Source organism: Mercenaria mercenaria, chromosome 5 (genome assembly GCF_021730395.1).
Source record: "Mercenaria mercenaria strain notata chromosome 5, MADL_Memer_1, whole genome shotgun sequence".
NCBI classification, from domain to species: domain Eukaryota; kingdom Metazoa; phylum Mollusca; class Bivalvia; order Venerida; family Veneridae; genus Mercenaria; species Mercenaria mercenaria.
The window spans coordinates 79,112,737-79,133,478 of NC_069365.1; the positions used below are offsets into that span (position 1 = coordinate 79,112,737).

At 34.0% G+C, this 20,742-nt stretch overlaps 1 protein-coding gene across 2 annotated transcripts in view; it reads left to right on the plus strand.

Moving 5' to 3' along the window:
* Positions 1-7,079: 7,079 nt before the first annotated feature.
* The window catches only part of LOC123557719 (uncharacterized), a 48,265-nt gene continuing 34,602 nt past the window's right edge, over positions 7,080-20,742 (plus strand). The window contains exons 1-5 of one of the 2 annotated variants that reach the window (XM_045349360.2): positions 7,080-7,272; positions 13,271-13,529; positions 17,328-17,458; positions 19,051-19,159; positions 19,703-19,819. In XM_045349360.2, coding sequence (XP_045205295.2) covers positions 13,391-13,529; positions 17,328-17,458; positions 19,051-19,159; positions 19,703-19,819 — 496 coding nt within the window. In that variant the 5' untranslated portion in view covers positions 7,080-7,272; positions 13,271-13,390. Of the gene's footprint in view, positions 7,273-8,114; positions 10,294-13,270; positions 13,530-17,327; positions 17,459-19,050; positions 19,160-19,702; positions 19,820-20,742 lie in introns of those variants that run through there. The other variant, XM_045349361.2, reaches the window with a different exon arrangement.

A 20,742-nucleotide genomic window follows, 5' to 3' on the forward strand; every position in this document is an offset into this window, starting at 1 on the left:
AGTTTGACTTGTTTTAATTTCTATTTTAAATTCTTTGGGGCCAGAATTAAAATTTAAAACCCTTCTTTATTTTGCTTAAAAATAAATTTGTCCACAAATAACTTACAACAATCCACTGAACATCCCAAACCCAAAATAACCCAAATTTAAAAAAAAAAAAAAAAAAAAATATATTATATATTTTATTTTATCTACATTTTACGCCCAAAAATCAATTCTATTAACTGGGGGGCACTTTTTCTGGGGCGAACTGTTAAAAAGATTACAAGCAGGTGCAAAGTTAAAACAAATACAATTACTAAAGATAAAAACTAGATAGAGATTTGAAAGGGACGCGCCGCCCCTCCATGAATAGAATCAAAGGGGGTGACTGTAAGAAGGGGGGAAACCCTTCCCGGAACAATTTTCTTAAAAAAGGGGTTTAATGTATTGAGTGTGAGATGGGGGATCAAAATTTAGGGGCCTTGTAGTGTGAGGTGATTTTGATCAAAGAACAAGACTTTTTCCTTATTTTAAAAAAAATAATAAGGGAATTTTTAAATGCGGCTTGTTTAAGGGTTGCCATTAGATATTAAGCTTTTGACACAGCGTTGAGTCCTTTGAGCTCAGTGGGTTTGGCTAGATTTTTATGTGCAAGGGATTTGGGTTTTCCTCAAGAAACTCCTCTTTTTTTAAAGATACAATATTTTTATGCTCATAAATGACCAATTTAGTTCATACTCCACCTAAAAAAACCCTTTTGGGGAAGACCTTCCCAATGACCTGTATAAAAATGCCTTGAACCTCAATACCTTTAAACTTAAAAATTTTAAAAAACAAAAATTTTTTTGGGCCCACACCCAAAATGAGCACCTTGTGGAAAAACCCACAAACTGAACTATAAGTAATTTTTCTATTTCCGACTCCTTTAACCAAAACAACCAGCAATATAAACAATCTATTTTTCAATTAAATTTATCGTTTACAAAAAGATTTCATTTTAAAAAACTGATGTACAATATTTCTTTTCACATTGACCAAAAGACATTATTTTTAAAAATCTATCAAGTTTTTTTGAAATTTTCAAATTTTCCTAATATCGACACTCCCCCTCCTATTTTCCCACTTTTTAAAATAATGGATAATTTTTTTCTAGTAAGTTTATTTGAAAATTTGCATTTTTTTAGCTCACCCGTCACAAAGTACAAGGGAGCTTTTTTATCGGGGTCCGTGGTCCGTCCGAAACTTTTGCTTGTGACACTCAGGGGGCATGGTCATAATTTTCTTGGGGTCTTTTTAAAGTTGTCAAATTTTTTCTTGTGAACAGGTCAATTTTGAAACTGGGGCCAGCGGGTTTAAAACTAGGGCAAGGGCTAAAAATAAAAAATCTTGTACCCCCTCTAAGGCCATACTTTTTTAATGGATCTCATGAAAATTGGGCAGAATTTTATTAGAAACTAGGCAATTTTGAAACGGGGCAAGTGCCCTCAAAAACTAGGGCAGTAGGTCAAAAAATAAAAAACCTTGTACCCTCTAGAGGCCATATTTTTCATGGGGTCTGTATGAAATTCTTTATGTTACCTTAATGAATCTAGGGCAATTTGAAACTGGGTCGCTGCTGTCAAAAAAATAGGTCAATAGGGCTAAAAAAGAAAAACCTTGTACCCTCTCTAGAGGCCGAACTTTTCAAAAAATCTTTATGAAATTTGGGCAGAATGTTCATCTTGATAATATCAAGATAAAGTTCGAAACTGGATCACGTGCCATCAAAAACTAGGTCAATAGGTCAAATAATAGAAAAACCTTGTGACCTCTCTAGAGGCCATATTTTTCATGGAATCTGTATGAAGGTTGGTCTGAATGTTCATCTTGATGATATCTAGGTCAAGTTCGAAACTGGGTCACGTGCGGTCAAAAACTAGGTCAGTAGGTCTAAAAATAGAAAAACCTTTTGACCACTCTAGAGACCATACTTTTCAATGGATCTTCATGAAAATTGGTCAGAATGTTAATCTTGATGATATCTAGGTCATTTTCAAAACTGGGTCACGTGCCTTCAAAAACTAGGTCAGTAGGTCAAATGATAAAAAAACCTTGTGACCTCTCTAGAGGCCATATTTTTCATGGGATCTGTATGAAAGTTGGTCTGAATATTCATCTTGATGATATCTAGGTCAAGTTCGAAACTGGGTCAACTGCAGTCAAAAACTAGGTCAGTAGGTCTAAAAATAGAAAAACCTTTTGACCACTCTAGAGGCCATATTTTTCAATGGATCTTCACGAAAACTTGTCTGAATGTTCACCTTGATGATATCTAGATAAAATTTGAAACTGGGTCACGTGTGGTCAAAACTAGGTCAGTAGGTATAAAAATAGAAAAACCTTGTGACCTCTCTAGAGGCCATACTCTTCATGAGATCTTCATGAAAATTGGTGAGAATGTTCACCTTGATAATATCTAGGTCAAGTTCAAAACTGGGTCATGTGCCTTCAAAAACTAGGTCATTAGGTCAAATAATAGAAAAACCTTGTGACCTCTCTAGAAGCCATATTTTTCAATGGATCTTCATGAAAATTGGGTCATGTGGAGACAGGTGAGTGATTCAGGACCATCATGGTCCTCTTGTTTAAATATAATATCAAATGTGTCTTGCAACTATTACTATAATGTATCTGTTCTGGTTACAAACAGTAAAGTAATAAATATTAACCAGACCATGAGCAGTTCTTCCTATAGATATGACACTTGTATTTTCGTTTCTAGATACATAAATAAGGCACAATTTGTACACTATATTGAAAGAACTTTCATATTACATTGTTTTCGCTATAATTAAAACACCCAAAGCACTATAAAAGCCTGCACTTTGTAACCACCGACATTTGTAACCACCGCAGTATATTTCATTACCATTATCTAAGCTTGAAAGAATCATATTCTCCTTTAACAGTATTGCTGAGCTAAACGCCATTTAAGGTACATATCGTATTTGTTTTGTTATTAAAAACTAAGTTTTTTTAATTGTACTTTGTTTTAGGGTAGGATTTTAAAATATTTTATCTGGTCATTAAAGTGTCGATATTGGGAAGAATAATTAAAGCCCTGCTCCGCGTCTATTCAAATTCTTTTGTGTGTATGCAACCCATGATTACAATAGGTAACAGTTAACTGGCACGTGCCACACTTTAGCACGCAAAACCACAGGTATTTCATGTAGAATTTTATGTAAAATAGACTCTATTTTGACAGGCGTCACTGTTCATAGTCAGGATTTTCATGCTTTTTCAGTAACAATTCAAGGTTAAAAGGTAGGATGGGAGCAGGTCTTTAAAATGACTTTTTTTTTAGAAAACTGAAATAGCTTAGTAGATTTCAGAAAAATGCAGTTATTTGCCATACAGTTACAGTACAAAAGAATCGAATGAAAAAGCAATCCCTGTTTAAAGTGAACTGGCTCAGAAATTAAATAATAATGGAAAATCGCAATGGTGTCGATATTTGGAAGGTGTCCGATTTAGCCAATCTTACTCTATATAGATGACCTTGACCTTCATATGATCTTCACCTTAAACTTAAAACCTAAAAAAATATTGGAGCATGATTTTGCATTTAATAACTGCAGCTCCTTGTTTATTTGGTTCTTGCATACAGTTCTATACACCATACATGTGAAAGACCCAGGGGAAAGTTGTGGAATTTGAGCATCATCTGTATCTTGCATTATCCTCAATATCAAACACTCTTCTGGAGGAGTTACCTGTATGGACAACTGATAGCAGCTATAAATAAAGATAGGTACAAACAAAGAAAAGCCAAAATTTTTCTCAATGACATGAAACAGGTCACAAATATATACTTTAAATTTGTAACCCTTTTGAGTGATGTGTGTTCAAAAGTACCTCAGTAACTATTATTTAATGGTTTCAGACTAAGCTTAAAGAAGGTTGAAAAAGGTCATTATTACATCTAATACAAATATTTGATGCCTGGCAATTGGAAATACTTTCATGAAACTAACTGGACAGAAGAGATCTGATAAACTTTAAATTTTCACAATAAATTAACTATTATGAATAATTATTTGTATAGAAAGAAAAAAAATGTTTTTTTCCCATATAAACAAAATTTTTGGTAAAAAATTCCTTTCAGTGGGACTGCATGGGCGATCTAACATCATTAAAAAAATATAGACATGAACAAAGTTGGAAGGTGAATTGCAATTTAATATGCGTGGGTCATTTTTGGCCGTTTTATTTAGAACTTAAAAATTTTCTTATGTTTATATATTTGGGCCGTTCCATGAGAAAATCTGTATTAGTGACACAAAAATCAAAATTGGGATAACAAAATATTCATGAGGAACATCCCTTGTCCTTTCAAATCTGAAAATTTGAAGTAAGTATCTTTAATATTTCAAGAGTTACAATGCTTTTAAGTGAGACACCAAAGGCATTTTAAGATGTGACGTTATGAACGTCACGGAAGCAGTATGACGCCGCAATGCATGGTGTGTTTTTTTAAAGTCATTAATGCAACATATTATATGTCTCACTTATTAAACATCATACATTTGAATATTAAGGACAGTTTAAGATGATTTTTCTGAAAATTAACTTATCCGTATGTTTTTGGTTTCATGACTGACCATTTATCTATACACCTCCATGTCTTCATGGTGTATACATGCTTTGAAATTATCGTTGCCATGGCAACACAAATAACATTTATTTGTAAAAAATGGTAAAATTGTATTTGCCTTGGATAACGTTATTACAATAAAGTTGTTTCTAGATTTTTCATGAACATAAGAAAAACAGTGATTTTCCAGTATTTTAAACTACTTATTATGCAATAATTATATCATGTCACTAATACAGGTTTTCTCATGGAATATTATATTTATTTTTATTTTCTGATACTCCTGGAAAGCATACCACTTACTTTTATTATACCAAGCTATTGTGAAAACGTAAATATAAGGAATTTGAATGCTGTTTTCTGTGCATTTAGACATGTTTAACCCTTAGCCTGCTGGCGGCGGATGATTCTGCCTTTGCGACCAGTGCAGACCAAGATCAGCCTGCACATCCGTGCAGTCTGATCATGGTCTGCACTGTTCGCTATTCAGTCAGTAAATTTTCAGTGAAAACCCCTTTGAGTTATAATTTATTAAGTGGTACTGTCCAAATTGAAAGATGGACCAGTCCATAATATAGAAAAATAGCAGGTAAAGGGTGTATAAACCTAACTGGGACTTTTTGCAAATCCTAGTCTCTAACATGATTCATTGATTTGCAATTCTTATTTAGACCTATATAATGATCATAACGTAACATATAATAATAATCTTAAACTGTTCTTTTCTATAACAAAAGAATTTACACCTCTCCATAGCAGACATGAAAAAATTATATATTGTGGAAAAGGTATTTCCTTTTTGTTTTAAAATTAAAATAAAATAACCATTTTAGCATTGGTAAAAAAAAAGAAGATATTTTAATAATATCCTTTTTTTCATATTAACTGAAACAATTTATTAAACTAATGAGTATGGAATTAAGTGGAAAAAAGAATGCATAGTAGAGGCAGATATCACATAGTAGTTTGGTTAACACAATTGTGTTACGATTGAAATCAAATGATTTTGGAAAAAAAAAAATCTCTGAATTTGATATTCAGTAGAATGTGCCCAGGCATGCAAAATCAGTAATTATCAAAAAAAAAAAATTTTTTTAATATTACATTTTTCATTTAGTACAGTTTTAGAACAATCACTGAGATTTTAAAAGTTGATATTTTTTTGTAAAAAGTTGATCAGATAAAGGAATGAAAGACATTTTTCACTCTCCAGAATGCAGGAGACTTCCTGTCTGACAGGTTTTATCTCTTAATTAATGGCTTGATTGACATCTCAATTGTAACACTTGATTCTTATCATTGAATAAAAGATAAAAAATTGAGCCAATTACCACATTTGACTATGATTGTAAAGAAGGTATGTTTTAATTGTTATAAATGTTTCATTTAAGACTTGTCATTTCCTGTAACAGCTTGGGGCACTTTGGTAAGTCTAGGGTGTCAAAATGTCAAAGATGGTATAAATATAACAGCAGTATGTCTAATTTTTATTAATGTCTTGAACATAGTGGTCAAGACAGGACATCTGGTGTTTGTAAGTTGTTACCTTTTTGATTTAAGGAAAAACTGTTCAATACTTTAATTAGGAAGAATAGAATACCTTTTTTTTTGAATCAGTAAAGAAATCATCAAAAAAACTTTAAAATATTCATAGCGATATTTGTTCTTAAGATGTTTTCCTTTAAAATTACATTAAATTTTTTTACTACATACAAATTATCAATATTTGAAAGCAGCTTTTTAATGCTTCATAATATGTTATTTGAATAAAACTTTCTTTATACAATTTTTTTTTTTAATGCAGCTAGAATGTTTTAACTAGAGGATAATCATAGAACAAATTCTTTTATTACATTTAATATTCTGTCAGAGAGAGTTAACTAATTTACAGTGCTTTATTTTCTTGTTGAAAAGTAAACTTCATGGATTTATGTAGTATGTTTATATGAGGAAAAACTGAACTGAATTTTTTGTGGATATTTGGTACAAGATAACAAGGATCTAACCTGGAATCATCGATGTAACATCGATTTATTGAAGGGTTGCTGTTGCTACCCAGTATCTACTATGTGCATGTTTTCACATTAACACAAGCACTAGTGCATGCTGGGAAGTACTTGCAGCCTAACTTCAGTTTGGCATTGGATTAATAACACAAGGACGAAGAACTATGACCCATGATTTACCGGTATCATTTGAGTGCTGGCCTGTTCTGAAGTAGCAAGCACTAAATGATGCTGGTGCATAAAAGGGTTTCTATCAGCAGTATTGTTTTTGAAGAAGAAAAAATAACACATTGAAGCAGCATCAGAGCAGGTCAAATTCATTCGATTAAATCGGAACATTGCTTCAGAATAGTATAAAAACTGGCCGCCGTGATTGTCGACAGTATTCCCGACGTGTTTGTTTATTAACATACATTTTCGCGAGGTAAGTCACAAGACCCAGTTTTAAAATTATTGCACTTTTAACTATGCGAGAATGACTCGCAGTCATATGCATTTTCTCGTTTAAGTATTTTATAATGTTTAATTCTGGACGCCCAATTCTGTTGTATGGTCGGATTTAATTGCAGGAGCTTAAAAAAATTGTTTTATATTATAATTAATGAGTTTCAAAATCGACACTTATTGCAAGTGAAACAAAAAAGGAAGGTATATTAGGGAAGTTCTGATGAGATCGGTCTCTGTCGTTTCTTATAACCTATGTCACTATTTTAATTGCCGAATTAAGTAACTCATTTATGTTCCCAAATAAAGGCAATTGACAGAAAGTTTCCACAAAGGTTTTTTGTTCTAGTTCTTGTACATGGTCTACTTTTTAACCTTTGTATATGATTAGTATTCACACTGCGGTATTGGATTATGAGCTCACCTGATTTATCAAAATCTTTAAAATCTTTATGTTGCATTTGAAAACTTAAATTTTTTCTTCAGTTTTTTGGTAGAGTATTTTTGAGCTCAACTAATAATAAAAATAGCTTTCTGGTTCATAATGCATAGGAAGTTATGTATTATCAACATGCTTGTAATATGAGTGGACACTAAGACCCGCAATAAGTCAGGAAAAGCCATAGCAAGGGGCATCTGTGGAGGGCAAATACAGGCTTCTAGGAGTTACATTTTTTTAAATTGTAAATCTTAATTGCAAACACTAGCTGGATCCTATCCATTTTTGCAAATTAGACAAAATTTATTTGTAGCAAAAAATTAGGCTGACTGCAGGGTTTCCTCTGGGTCAATTTCACTTTGCGCCAACAAATTCGCCAATCAGGAAAAGTTTGCGCCAGTGGCTCTCAAGTTGGAGCCAATAGTCTGTGATGGGCGACATACCATTTTCACATTAAATCAAAAATAGTTTTTAATCATCTCAACCATTTTCAAGAACATTTTCTAAACAAAAGTAATTGCTCAATCTATAAAATTATCCCTTTAGATAGTTTGCCATTTTTAATTATCTCCCTTTAATGGTCATTTTCACTAAATAGATGTTTTTAAATCATGAATATTTATCTCTTTATTCTTTTAACTTTTTATTTCAAAATTAATTTAGGTCATTTATCAAAAACAGTGTTGTTTTATATTATTTTATAACTTTTGAAAAGCTTTTTAAAATGCTTAAGTTTCATTATATATATAACTAAATTTCTATTTCCTTTCATACATATTAATGTATAGCGAAAATACCACCTACAGGTATTATTAGCACTTTGTTTTGAAGCTCTGGGGTTGAGCTTTTAAAATTATCCCCGTGTATCAATGCTTTACGTTGGGCACGTAAAAGAACCAAAAGAACTGCTTTAGTTCATTTGTATCTCAAAAAGTCTCCGATCGAAATTATACGACCGCTGAAATACGACCGCGACTGAAATTTACGAACGCGTAGATTTATTTAACAATGCTTGTGCAAAAATGTATCTTTTGATCGCGCTTTGACGTGTCATTATTTCCGGCATTTTCTCGGTCTCAATTACTTCGGCGAATCGGATTGTCATTAAAATAACCTGTAAATTTATCTCGCGTTTTTTGCATCATAAAAAAAGGTGGTGCATTAGACGAAGCACGCAGCTTCGTTTCATTTGCTTTCGTGTAAGATTGACTAATAATCGTTCTTGCGTAGAGGAACGCTCTAGTGACTCGGCGAAGTTTTAAATTATGCCCCGAGGTGTAAATCGATATTGACACGTTGTGTATTGTCTTCGTGTAGTGTTAAATATCGGATGATCCGTTATTGCGTCATTGAGAAAGATCAGAAGATCAGATCGACGATTATCTTGTAGGCGCCAATGAAATTCGCCAATTGAAGATTTATAGCGCCAGAATTTACATTTTGTCGCATTTGGCGCCATTGGCGACCGACAGCGGGAACCCTGATGACTATTGCACTTGCCCTGGTGTTGGTGTTGGCTTTTTATGAAGTCAAGTAATTCTTAAGATGTTAAGTCGAACTTGCTCATTATGAGTGACAATGTTCAAATTTTAAAGTGTGACATAACTCATAAATCATAACCAGGTATCAAGACATTACACATTCTTCTAAATACAACCATAAATAAATTATGCTCCCTTATAAAGAAAGTCCATTGTCTTCTTCATTTTTCCATTAAACTCAATTGCTTTGCTTTTTCAGGGTGACAGTGCGCAAGATTCAGAACTCAGTATTATTATAATTTTAACAAAATTATTCCCCTTCTTGGATTGACTCTTAATTTTGACAAGGTTATGTCCCTTTTTTGACTTGGAAAATGCTGGTTAATGTGTGACATTGAAAACTGTCACCATGTACTGTGTTGAAACTTCAAACAGATATCTGCATGATGTTAGGTACAACTGAATAACAGCAATCCAATCCAAGTCCAATAACTCTTACATGAATTCAGAAATATACACTTACTAGATTGAATAAACTTAGGTACAGAAAATTCATTTCACTGACAAGCCCTAGAATTCTAAATAGATTACACATTTCATATTATACTGGTATGTAAATTTGAAATGTGAGTTTAGATAGCTACACGTCATTGACCATGTTTGCCTATAGTCAAATTATATTGTCAAATACAGAGAATTGTAAAAAAATAACTAAAGTGAAATTATTAGTAATTTTTTTTTATTTTACATTCCAATATGCTTTTTTCTGTTAAAACATGCAATGTCGTCAATGTTTTTTTTGCGACCAAGAAAGAGCCCTACTACATTTTATCTTCTGTTTTAGATTAAGGGCATATTATGTATAGCAAAATTGTGTTTTTCCTAAATTAATACACTCAGAATCGGTTATACATCGCCAGAATATTCACTCGGGCCACGTCCTCGTGAAATTATTCCGCGTACGTATAACCTATTTCTGTGTATTAATAACATTAAAACACAATTTTTTCTATTCATTATTTCTTAAATCAACCACTAGGAAATTTTTTTTTAAAAATTAGATTGGTCTAATTATTAGAATGATTTCTATCTACTTTGTTATGCATAATGCAAGTGAGCGACTTGAGACCGATTTGATCTCTATTTGATGAACTATGCATGTTTTTTTTATGTGCTTTATATAACGTTGATTATGTGAGAACTTTTGAGCAATATATGAAAGAACTTAACAGATGTAAATTGCTTTTAGTTTAATCTTGGATGTTTTGATGCATTACTATTTTGACTGACAATAATCACTGTAAGGTGAGATACCTGTATTTATTTTACAATAGATATTTTTGTCCAGTTTTTTACCCAACAAATGATATTGAAAGCTTTAACATTGTTATATATTTTCTAGGATCATGGATTTTATTCCTGTATTTACCATAATAGCGTAGAGTTCAACTTAAGCTGGTGCTAAGGGACATGAGGGTGTTGCACACTTCATTACCTGTCATGAAAAGAATCAAGCACAGTCTGCTTTTATTATGCCCCCCTTCGAAGAAGGAGGGGTATATTGTTTTGCAGATGTCGGTCGGTCTGTCGGTCGGTCGGTAGGTCGGTCGGTTGGAATGTAGACCAATCCGTTTCCGGATGATAACTCAAGAACGCTTGTGCCTAGGATCATGAAAGTTGATAGGGAGGTTGGTCATCACCAGCAGATGACCCCTATTGATTTTGAGGTCTGTAGGTCAAAGGTCAAGGTCACAGTGACCCTGAATAATAAAACGGTTTCCGGATGATAACTCAAGAACACTTGGGCCTAGGATCATGAAAGTTGATAGGGAGGTTGGTAATGACCGGCAGATGACCCCTATTGATTTTGAGGTCAGTATATTAAAGGTCAAGGTCACAGTGACCCTGAACAGTAAAACGGTTTCCGGATGATAACTCAAGAACGATTAGGCCTAGGGTCACGAAAGTTGATAGGGAGGTTGCTCATGAGCTGCAGATGACCCCTATTGATTTTGAGGTCAGTATGTCAAAGGTCAAGGTCACAGTGACCAGGAACAATAAAATGATTTCCATGCAATAACTCAAGAACGCTTTGGCCTAGTGTCAGGAAAATTGATAGTTAGGTTGGCCATGACCAGCAGATGACCCCTATTGATTTTGAGGACATTAGGTCAATGGTCAAGGTCGCATTCGCCAGGAACAGTTAAACGGTTTCTGATCTTCTTGTCCAAAATCATAGGGCCTAGGGCTTTGATATTTGGTGTGTAGCAAAATCTAGTGATCCTCTACCAACGTTGTTCAGATTATTTCCCTGGGGTCAAATATGGCCCCACCCTGGGGGTCACATGGTTTATATAGACTTATATAGGGAAAAAAAAATTGAAAAACCTCCTGTCTAAAACCACAGGGTCTAGGGCTTTGATATTTTGTATATGACATTATCTAGTGGTCCTCTACTAAGATTGTTCAAATAATTATCCTAGGGTCAAATATGGCTCCGTCCTGGGGGTCACATGGTTTACATAGACTTATATAGGGAAAAACTTTGAAAATCTTCTTGTCCAAACCACAAAGACTATGGCTTTGATATTTTGTAATGTAGCATCATTTAGTGGTTCTCTACCAAGTTTGTTCAAATTATCCCTCTAGGGTCAAATATGACCCCGCCCCAGGGGTCATATGGTTCATATAGACTTATATAGGGAAAAACTTGAATCTTCATGTCCATAACTTACATCAATCAAATTTGGACCACATGTATAGTTTTAAGTGGCAAGATGAACCTTGACATGAGTTGACCTTGATCTTGACCTAGTGACCTACTTTCACATTTTTGAAGGTACAGGCTTCAAATTTAGACCACATGCATAGTTTTTTGTTCCTAAATAAAATTTGACCTAGTGACCTACTTTCACATTTCTCAAGCTACATCCTTCAAATTTGACCACAAGCATGTTTTTTGTACTGAAATGAATTTTGATCTTGAGATTGACCTAATGACCTACTTTCACATTTCTGAAGGTACAGGCTTCATATTTGGACCACTTGCATAGTTTTGTGTTCCTAAGTAAAATTTGACCTTGATTTTGACCTAGTGACCTACTTTCACATTTCTCAAGCTACAGCCTTCAAATTTGGACCACATGCATATTTTTGTGTTCTGAATTGAAATTTGACATTGATTTTTACCTATTACCTACTTTAACATTTCTCAAGCTACAGCCTCCAAATTTGAAGCACATGCATAGTTCTGTCTACCGAAATGAACTTTGACCTTGAAATTGATCTAGTGACCTGCTTTCACTTTTTTCAAGCCACAGCTTTCAAATTTGGACTACATAGACATTGTTTTGTACCGAAATGAAATTTGACCTTGAGCGAGTCTTGAAATTAGGAACAGTGGATGGCGCCAAGATCACTCTGTAATCTCTTGTTAGGTTAAAAGGTTAAAGGTCAAGGTCACATTAAACCAGAATGGTAGAACTTTTGTTTACAGAGAGCATATAATTTCTGTGCCTTGTGCAATTACTGAATGCATCAAGGGGGGCATTTTGTGTTCGACGAGCTCTTGTTTTTCTTGGTTGTATTATATGCTTTCAAAAGGCACTTTTAGATTGACCATGTTTTAAACAGTAATCACCTGTCGGACAGTGTAGACGTCCATGTCACAAACAGGTTTCTCAGAAACTAATAGGTCAGATGCTTTCAAAGTTCACACATGTCTTTGATATCGTGAGATGATCTCCCAAAGACTCCCATGACACGTTATATAACTCTAGTTTCTATTTTTCAAAATCATGCTCCCTTTCAACATTGAACTTTTGTGACAGTTTTGCATGTAGGCATGTTTCTCAGGAATTACTTAACCAAATATTTTCAAATGCTTCACACTTCTGTGACATCATGGGATGACTTCACTAGTTTCATAACTCTTCCTTACATTTTGTCAAAATTATGCTGAAGTTTTTGTATGTAAGGTAGTATTAGGTGGAAGAGCTTCAAATAGTTGAGGAGAGAGTTTTAAAAAAGCTTATAGCTTCCTACTCAATCCTATATGTTTGTACATTTAACAATTTAGTGTAACAGATGTAATTATGTCAAAAAAATACTGTTTAAACCAAATAGTTGAGTGGGCTGTCATTACACAACTCTTGTATTGATATTGTCTTTTCTTAGCGAAGTATGGAGAAACATAATGAAGATGAATTTATAAAATATGCAGCTACGGTGTCTCAAGTATGTAGTTTGTAGGTGTTTTGAGTATATACTTTCTTTTTTTCAGAATGATGTAGATTTAAAGTACTTTTGTCAGAATGAATCCATCTAATCTCATAGTCTGTGCAATAAACAATTTATAATTTAAACACCACATTGCGTCTGCTACACAAGAAGACAGTTAAACATGGATGAAGAAATACAAACTGATATAACCAGTAGGACTGCAACATTTCCTGTTCAAGATGAAGGAACAATGACCTTGCCAGGCCCGGATCTACTCTCTCAAGGTCATATGAGGAAGAGGCTTGTCAGTGAGCATAAACGTAAGAAATTTTAGCATTTTTTAGCATGACTACTTGAACCTTTTATGTAGAAGAGCTTTATTTGTCCTCGCCTTTCTGCCGGCATCTGTGTCAACATCACAAGTAGACTTCTTAAATTACTGGGGCTAATGCTTTCAAACCTCACTCATCTTTGACATTGCAAGTTAATTGCAGAGGACAAATTACATAACAATGCATTGTCATTAAGACAGGTCTTGCTAGTTTGGCTTCCTCTAGGTGATGACAAAGTGCCAAAGTTTCAATACAGAAATGCCGACCAGGCCCAAATTTCATGAAAGACCTTAAGTAATTACTTAGTTAAGTTTGTTATTTTAAAATAGTACTTTTGCCTAAGTTATTGTTTTTTAATGTTGATTTTTACTATAACAATGTATTTATAGCTAAACTGTACTCTGGCTAGTATTTTTTGTCTGCAGTTCTTTCTTCAGTTAACTGCATGTTTTTTAAGCTCATAGGTACTGACCTACTTGGTTTCTTTCATTACTAACAGACCAAAGAGAGTTTTGCTTGATTGCTAATTCTCATATTTTGAGAGCACTTTTTCACTCCGTCTGCTTGGTATTTGGTGCTCTGCATTTAACTCCACAACCTGTTGATTTCAAGTCTTGTGTTCTACCATTTGAGGGTACTAGATAATCAGTGTTTTTTTTCTGGCCAATGTGGGGCCAAAATTGGGCCCCAATCCCAATGGAAAGGGTATGTTAAATTTCCTAATTTCAAAGCTAAAATTCCCAAAGTTATTTTTATGCCCCCAGCATCTACTGGTGGGAGGCATATTGGGTAGTGATTGTCCTGTCCATCCGTCCGTACAAGGTTAACCAAATGGGACCGTTTCGTCTAGCATCACTACCCCTTACTAGAATGACTTGATACTAATGCAGATGTAACCTGTGACCATTCCTCATCTTCAGACATCACCTGACCTCAGTTTGACCTTGACCTTGACCTCATTTTGGACTTAGGTTGCTTTATATGGGCCATCTCTTGGTTAATCAAATGGGACTGTTTCATCTAGCATCAATACCCCTTACAAGAATGAATTGATACTAATACAGATGTAAACTGTGACCATTCCTCATCTTCAAACATCACCTGAACTCGACCTTGACCTCATTTTGGACTTAGGTGCAAATTTATCGACAAGGATGCCACTGGGGGCATCAAGCGTTTATTGAATGCAGCTCCTTGTTTTTACTTTTTTTTTCAGCGTTTTCAAACGAGACTGTACCAGTGAAACCTTGAACATTTGAAACACAAAACAATTTACTAACTTAATGCATCTATGACCATTTTCGGTGTCGCCATTGGTTAAAGTATTTGATAAAGTCAAATATCTCTGTTAATATCAAAACCATTGACTTGAAACTTAAAAAAGTTATTTACTATCAAAGTCTACACCAGGAGAAACAATCCCCATAACTCTGATTTGAATTTTGACAGAATTATGCCCCTTTTTAACTTAGAATTTTTGGTTAAAGTTTTTGATAAAGTCAATTTATCTCTGTTACTATCAAAGCTATTGACTTGAAACTTAAAATACTTATTTACTATCAAAGTCTACACTAGGAGAAACAATCCCCATAACACTGAATTGAATTTTGACAGAATTATGCCCCTTAACTTAGAATTTTTAGTTAAAGTTTTTGTCATTTTGTTAAAAGTCAAATATCTCTGTTACTATTAAAGCTTTTGACTTGAAACTCAAAATAGTTATTTACTATCAAAATCTACACCAGGAGACACAATTCTTATAACTCCTGGTTTGAATTTTGACAGAATGATGCCCCTTTTTAAGTTAGAATTTTTAGTTAAAGTTTTTGATAAAGTCAAATATCTCTGTTACTATCAAAGCCTTTGACTTGAAGCTCAAAATAGTTATTTTCTATCAAAGTCTACACCAGGAGACACCATTCTCCTAACGATAATTTGAATTTTAACAGAGTTATGCCCCTTTTTAACTTGGATTTTTTTTTTTTTTACTGGCAAAGCTCAAATTCAGAGTCAGGCATTGAGAAAAGTCGAGCCCACTGTCTTACGGACAGCTCTTAATTTCTTAAATGTGACATTAAAAAAAAATATATGACTTTTAACAATTCCCAATTTAGACGTTTTACAATACATTTTTCCCAATTGTAAAGGTCCTGACCCCATTCACAAAAATCAGTGGAAAAAAAAACAGTGAGAATGGTAAAGAATGGTAAAGTGGGATACAGCTAGCATCAAGCCCAGATTTTCTGCAATTATATGCACAAACATGTTTTTAGTGTACGTATAAACATGACCAACAATTGAAAATTATAATTAGCATCTATGATAATATAAGTTATTTACTAGGCAGGTTCACCAAATAGTATGGTATGAATGTATGCAAATATTTTTGCAGTTTAATAAGGTCAGTTATAAAAGTGCTAAACAAGATGAGATTTTAATTAAAGAGTGGTTTTAAGGTAAAAGAATTATCTATCAAGATATTTTTTTATGTGGAAGATCTTTGTCACTTTCCAGAAAAAAGTTTTAGTAATCTATGCTATGGCATTATTCATTTACTAATTTTTGTATCAGACTACTGTCTAGTATTAATGTACATCTCCTAAGTTAGTTTCTTGTTTGCTTTTTTAGTACAACTAAGCTTAAAATGCTGAAGGTGAGCTTTTCCAATCACCCAATGGATGTTTATCACTTGTATATTGTCACGGTATTCAATTAACTACACCTAAACCACATGGCAGATTTCAACCAAACTTCATTGGAATAACCCTTTAATTCCCTCTACAGACTATTTGGAATTGTTAAAAACATTGTCATCTGAGGGCATGATCACTTTTCACTACATGTACATAGTGAAAACTTCTTGTTAGAAACTGCAGTCATGATGTTGGTTGAGTGGCCTATTAAAAGGAATTATTAAAAAAACTGGCAGCCAAGCTAAAAATAAAATCTTCAAACAGTATCTAAACCTGTGGTCTGATTTTGAAATTATTTCAAAGAAACTCATTGGGTAATCACTCAAATTGTTCTGTCAAAAACATGACCATCAAAGCTAAAAATAGAAAAATCTTTGAACGCCATCTTCTTTGCCACATGATCATTTTGAAATTAAATTTCACAAATTTCTGAAAACTGCAAATCTTGATAAGAAAAAAATGACCAGCTGGAGCTTGGCTTCTGAAACTTTAGACCAGTTTTAAAAATGTTTATTGATGAGTCCCTCTTTGACACTCAGGTGAGTGAACTAGGGCCATTATATCCCTCTTGTTTCTTTCTGCTTATTAATAAAGTATCAGAATGAAATAAATAGGACTGCAAAACTGCACTTTTGGTCCAGTTTAGTAAACAAATAAAGCCAACCCCAAGATATGCTAATTCTGATACCTTTATTTTCATGATACAAATGGTCACAATTCAAGGTGGCAAAGTCATTTTGGAAAATTTCATTTTCTTTAAATGCCGAATTAATGTCTCATATCTTAGGTGTAGCAAATCACTAATCTCATCAGAAAAGCTTAATTTGATTGTTTGAAAAGATGTACAACCATAATTGTGGATAAAAATAATTCAAAAACTTTGACTTAAACCACAATGCAACTTTTTCCTTTTCCAATATAAGCTGGAATAATAAATCTTTTAGTATCATTGGCTTTTTGCATCTTTTCAAGAAAACTTAAATTTGCTTCATCTGAGGTTATTTTTGTGTCATTATCTTGAATATAGACCATCTATATGTATATACATAAAATTGAATATTACATGTATATTTAAATTATTTTTCTATCCTAGTGGAGAGATCAGGGGCACACAGTGTTAGGAGGGAAAATTCCATAGAAGAAGGTGCCGGGTTTGAACGTAATTGTGTTGTAATTCCACCTGAAAATGTCATTGAAGCACACAGAATGGAAAATAACTTCAAGGTAACTAAGAAGATCAATAAAGAAAATCTAAGCAAGTTCCAGATAATGCCTGACTCTTTTCAAGATCATAATTAGAATAAAAGACCTGAGGGATAGTAAATTACTTAAATTTTCCTGTATAAAGTGCTAAGCAAAGAAATTTAAAGTTACTATGCTTGTTACTTCAGCAAAATGACAGCACATCATCCCTAGTTAAGTTTGGTACATATTATTTCTTTAAATTTAAAAATGATGGTTGTGCAGTGTTTTACACAGATGTTCCATTTTCATGCTGTCCTCTTATGAAAAGGATGTAATATTGTTTTGCTCATTTTCGTTGGTTTGTCTTAACTTTGGTTCATGTATCTGACAATTTGGTTTCCTATCAATAACTAAATCAATAATACCTTGTCCTATTTCATAGAATGATTGTTTCTAGTCAATAGATAAAGCCTAATGTTTTGATGGTCAGTTGGTTAAAGATCATGATCACAGTGACCTTGAGACTGTATGATCAATTACTGAAGAATGATTGGGCATATGGTGTTAAAACTTCAAAGGATTACTGCCTGTGGTCAGTAGATAATCCCTATTGTCTTTGTTTGGCCTCCATGGCCGAGTGGTTAAGGTCGCTGACTTCAAATCACTTGCCCCTCATCGATATGGGTTCGAGCCTCACCCAGGGCATTGAATTCTTCACGTGAGGAAGCCACCCAGCTGGCTTACAGAAGGTCGGTGGTTCTACCCAGGTGCCTGCTCGTGATGAAATGATACACGAAGGGGCACCTGGGGTCTTCCTCCACCATCAAAGCTGGAAAGTCGTCATATGACCGATGTGACGTTAAACCCAACAAAATAAGTAAAATAAATTGTTTGGTAAGTTTGTCAATTGTCAATGTCACATGGGTCGCATAGGCATTGAGACTGATGACTGTTTTCGATCAATAACTAGAGAATGCTTCAACATAAAGTTGTCAGTTTTCATAGGTTGATTACTGGTAGTCAGTAGATGACCCGTATCTATTAAAGGATAGATGTGTCAGAGGTTAAGGTCTAAGGTCAGAGACTAAAAATACTTCAGTATTGAAAGCTACAGAGTGCTTGGGTCTTCCACAGTATGATTGTTTCTGGTAAGCAGATGCCTCCTATTGTATCAGTGATTAAGGTCAGCATGACCTTGAAACTAAAACTGGTTTCGGATACATAGCTAGATGACGCCTTTGGCCATTAAAAATACCATGATCGTTTATGGACAGTAGATGATCCTGTTGGTTTTTTGGTAATAACAGGAAATGTCAGGGCACACTTTAGACAGAAAAGTAAACACCAACTTACCTCCAAAAGGCCATCATTGGGGAATATGTGTTTTACAAACAGCTAATCTTGCTTGAAGTGTATTGCCGAGGAATAAAATCCATAACATATCTGACAGTTGTTTTCCATTACATATGTATAAATATTTTGTATAGGAGACTTCAGATTTCTTTGCAGTTACATCGTGTTCCAAGTCGAAACAGCATTAGAGCTAAGCAAAATATTGTATGGAAAATGGTAATTAAAAGCATGAATTATATTTAGCCAGACTTGTCATTCAAAAGATTTCATTATTTCAGTTTGGTTTCAAGAAATGGAAGAGTCATGTGACCTCGCGACCTTTGTCTGAGAGGTCAGACATTGTGCAGGACCTCTATGCTGATATATCAGCAGCTAAACCTGTCAGAGGTAATGACATTTGAACCGTAAAAATGTATTCTTGGACTTAAACTTGATTTATGATTTGTTTTCGTAATAAGCAAAGAAGACTGAAAATTGTGTGTTATTATGCAGCAATTCACTGTTTGTACTTCACAATATTATTATGTCAAATGTCATAGCAGCGTGCTGGTAAGGAAATCGACACAAAACACGCTAATATTTGGTGGATGTTGTCAATGATGTACAAAACAATCCTTGATAACATGTTATAATGGAAATAATATATCTCACACAGATTTGCTCTTGAATAAAATCAATGTAGTTCATACAATGTATAAGTATTATTATATCACTTGGGCCGTGTCCTGGTGATACAGTTCCTTCACATCTGAACTCGAAACAGTGATTATATTCAACGCCAAATCACTGTTTTATTTCTTAAATGTTCTATCCCAGTTTGACTGGGAGAGTTAATTCCAAAATTTTATTAATACTGCTTATTGTACAGTTAATTTGAGGGATATATCAACTGTATTGTTTAAATGTGAATTATGTTATATTTGATTTCAGTATCAACTATACGGCCAACAAACATAATGTATTTACTATTGGTTGGTTGGTGGCTAGCTTTGGTCTATGTTGTTGTTGCATTACTTATGGCACTGACCATCATTGGCAGGTCTTATGGTAGGTTATTCATCAATATATTGCTATAAAAGGAAAATGCTGGACTTAAACAACTGTTCCATTTCCTGGGTATGGAAAATCTTCATACCAAATATAGCCAGCTACCTCATACATTTGTTCTAAGTATCAATTGATTTACACAATACATTTATTAGCCCACCATCATCAAATGGTTGGCTATTCAAATCACTCTGCATCCATGGTCCGTCGTCCTTCCGTCCGTCCGTCCGTTAACAATTTCTCGTTATCGCATCTCCTCAGAAACTACTGGGGGGATTTTGACCAAACTTGTCAGAATGATGTACGGTACCCTAGTTGTGTACCCCTGAAAATCAGACTGGTTCAACAATTTTTGAGTGAGTTATGGCCCTTTGTTTATTTTTATAATTTACATAGATTTATATAGGGAAAAACTTTGAAAATCTTCTTGTCCAAAACCACAGAGCCTAGGGCTTTAATATTTGGTATGTAGCATCATCTAGTGGTCCTCTACCAAGATGATTCAAATTATTTCCCTTGGGTCAAATATAGCCCAGCCCCGGGGGTCACATTGTTTATATAGACTTATATAGGGAAAAACTTTGAAAAACCTCTTGTCCAAAACCACAGGGCCTAGGGCTTTGAAATTTTATATGTGACATCATCTAGTGGTTCTCTACTAAGATTATTGAAATTATTCCCCTAGGATCAAATATGGCTCCGCCCTGGGGGTCACATGGTTCATATAGACATATAGGGAAAAGCTTTTAAAATCTTCTTGTCAACCTACAACATTCAAATTTGGACCACATGTATGGTTTTGAGTGGCAAGATGAACCTTGACATGAGTTGACCTTGATTTTGACCTAGTGACCTACTTTCACATTTCTGTAGCTACAGCTTTCAAATTTGGACCACATGCATAGTTTTGTGTACTGATAGAA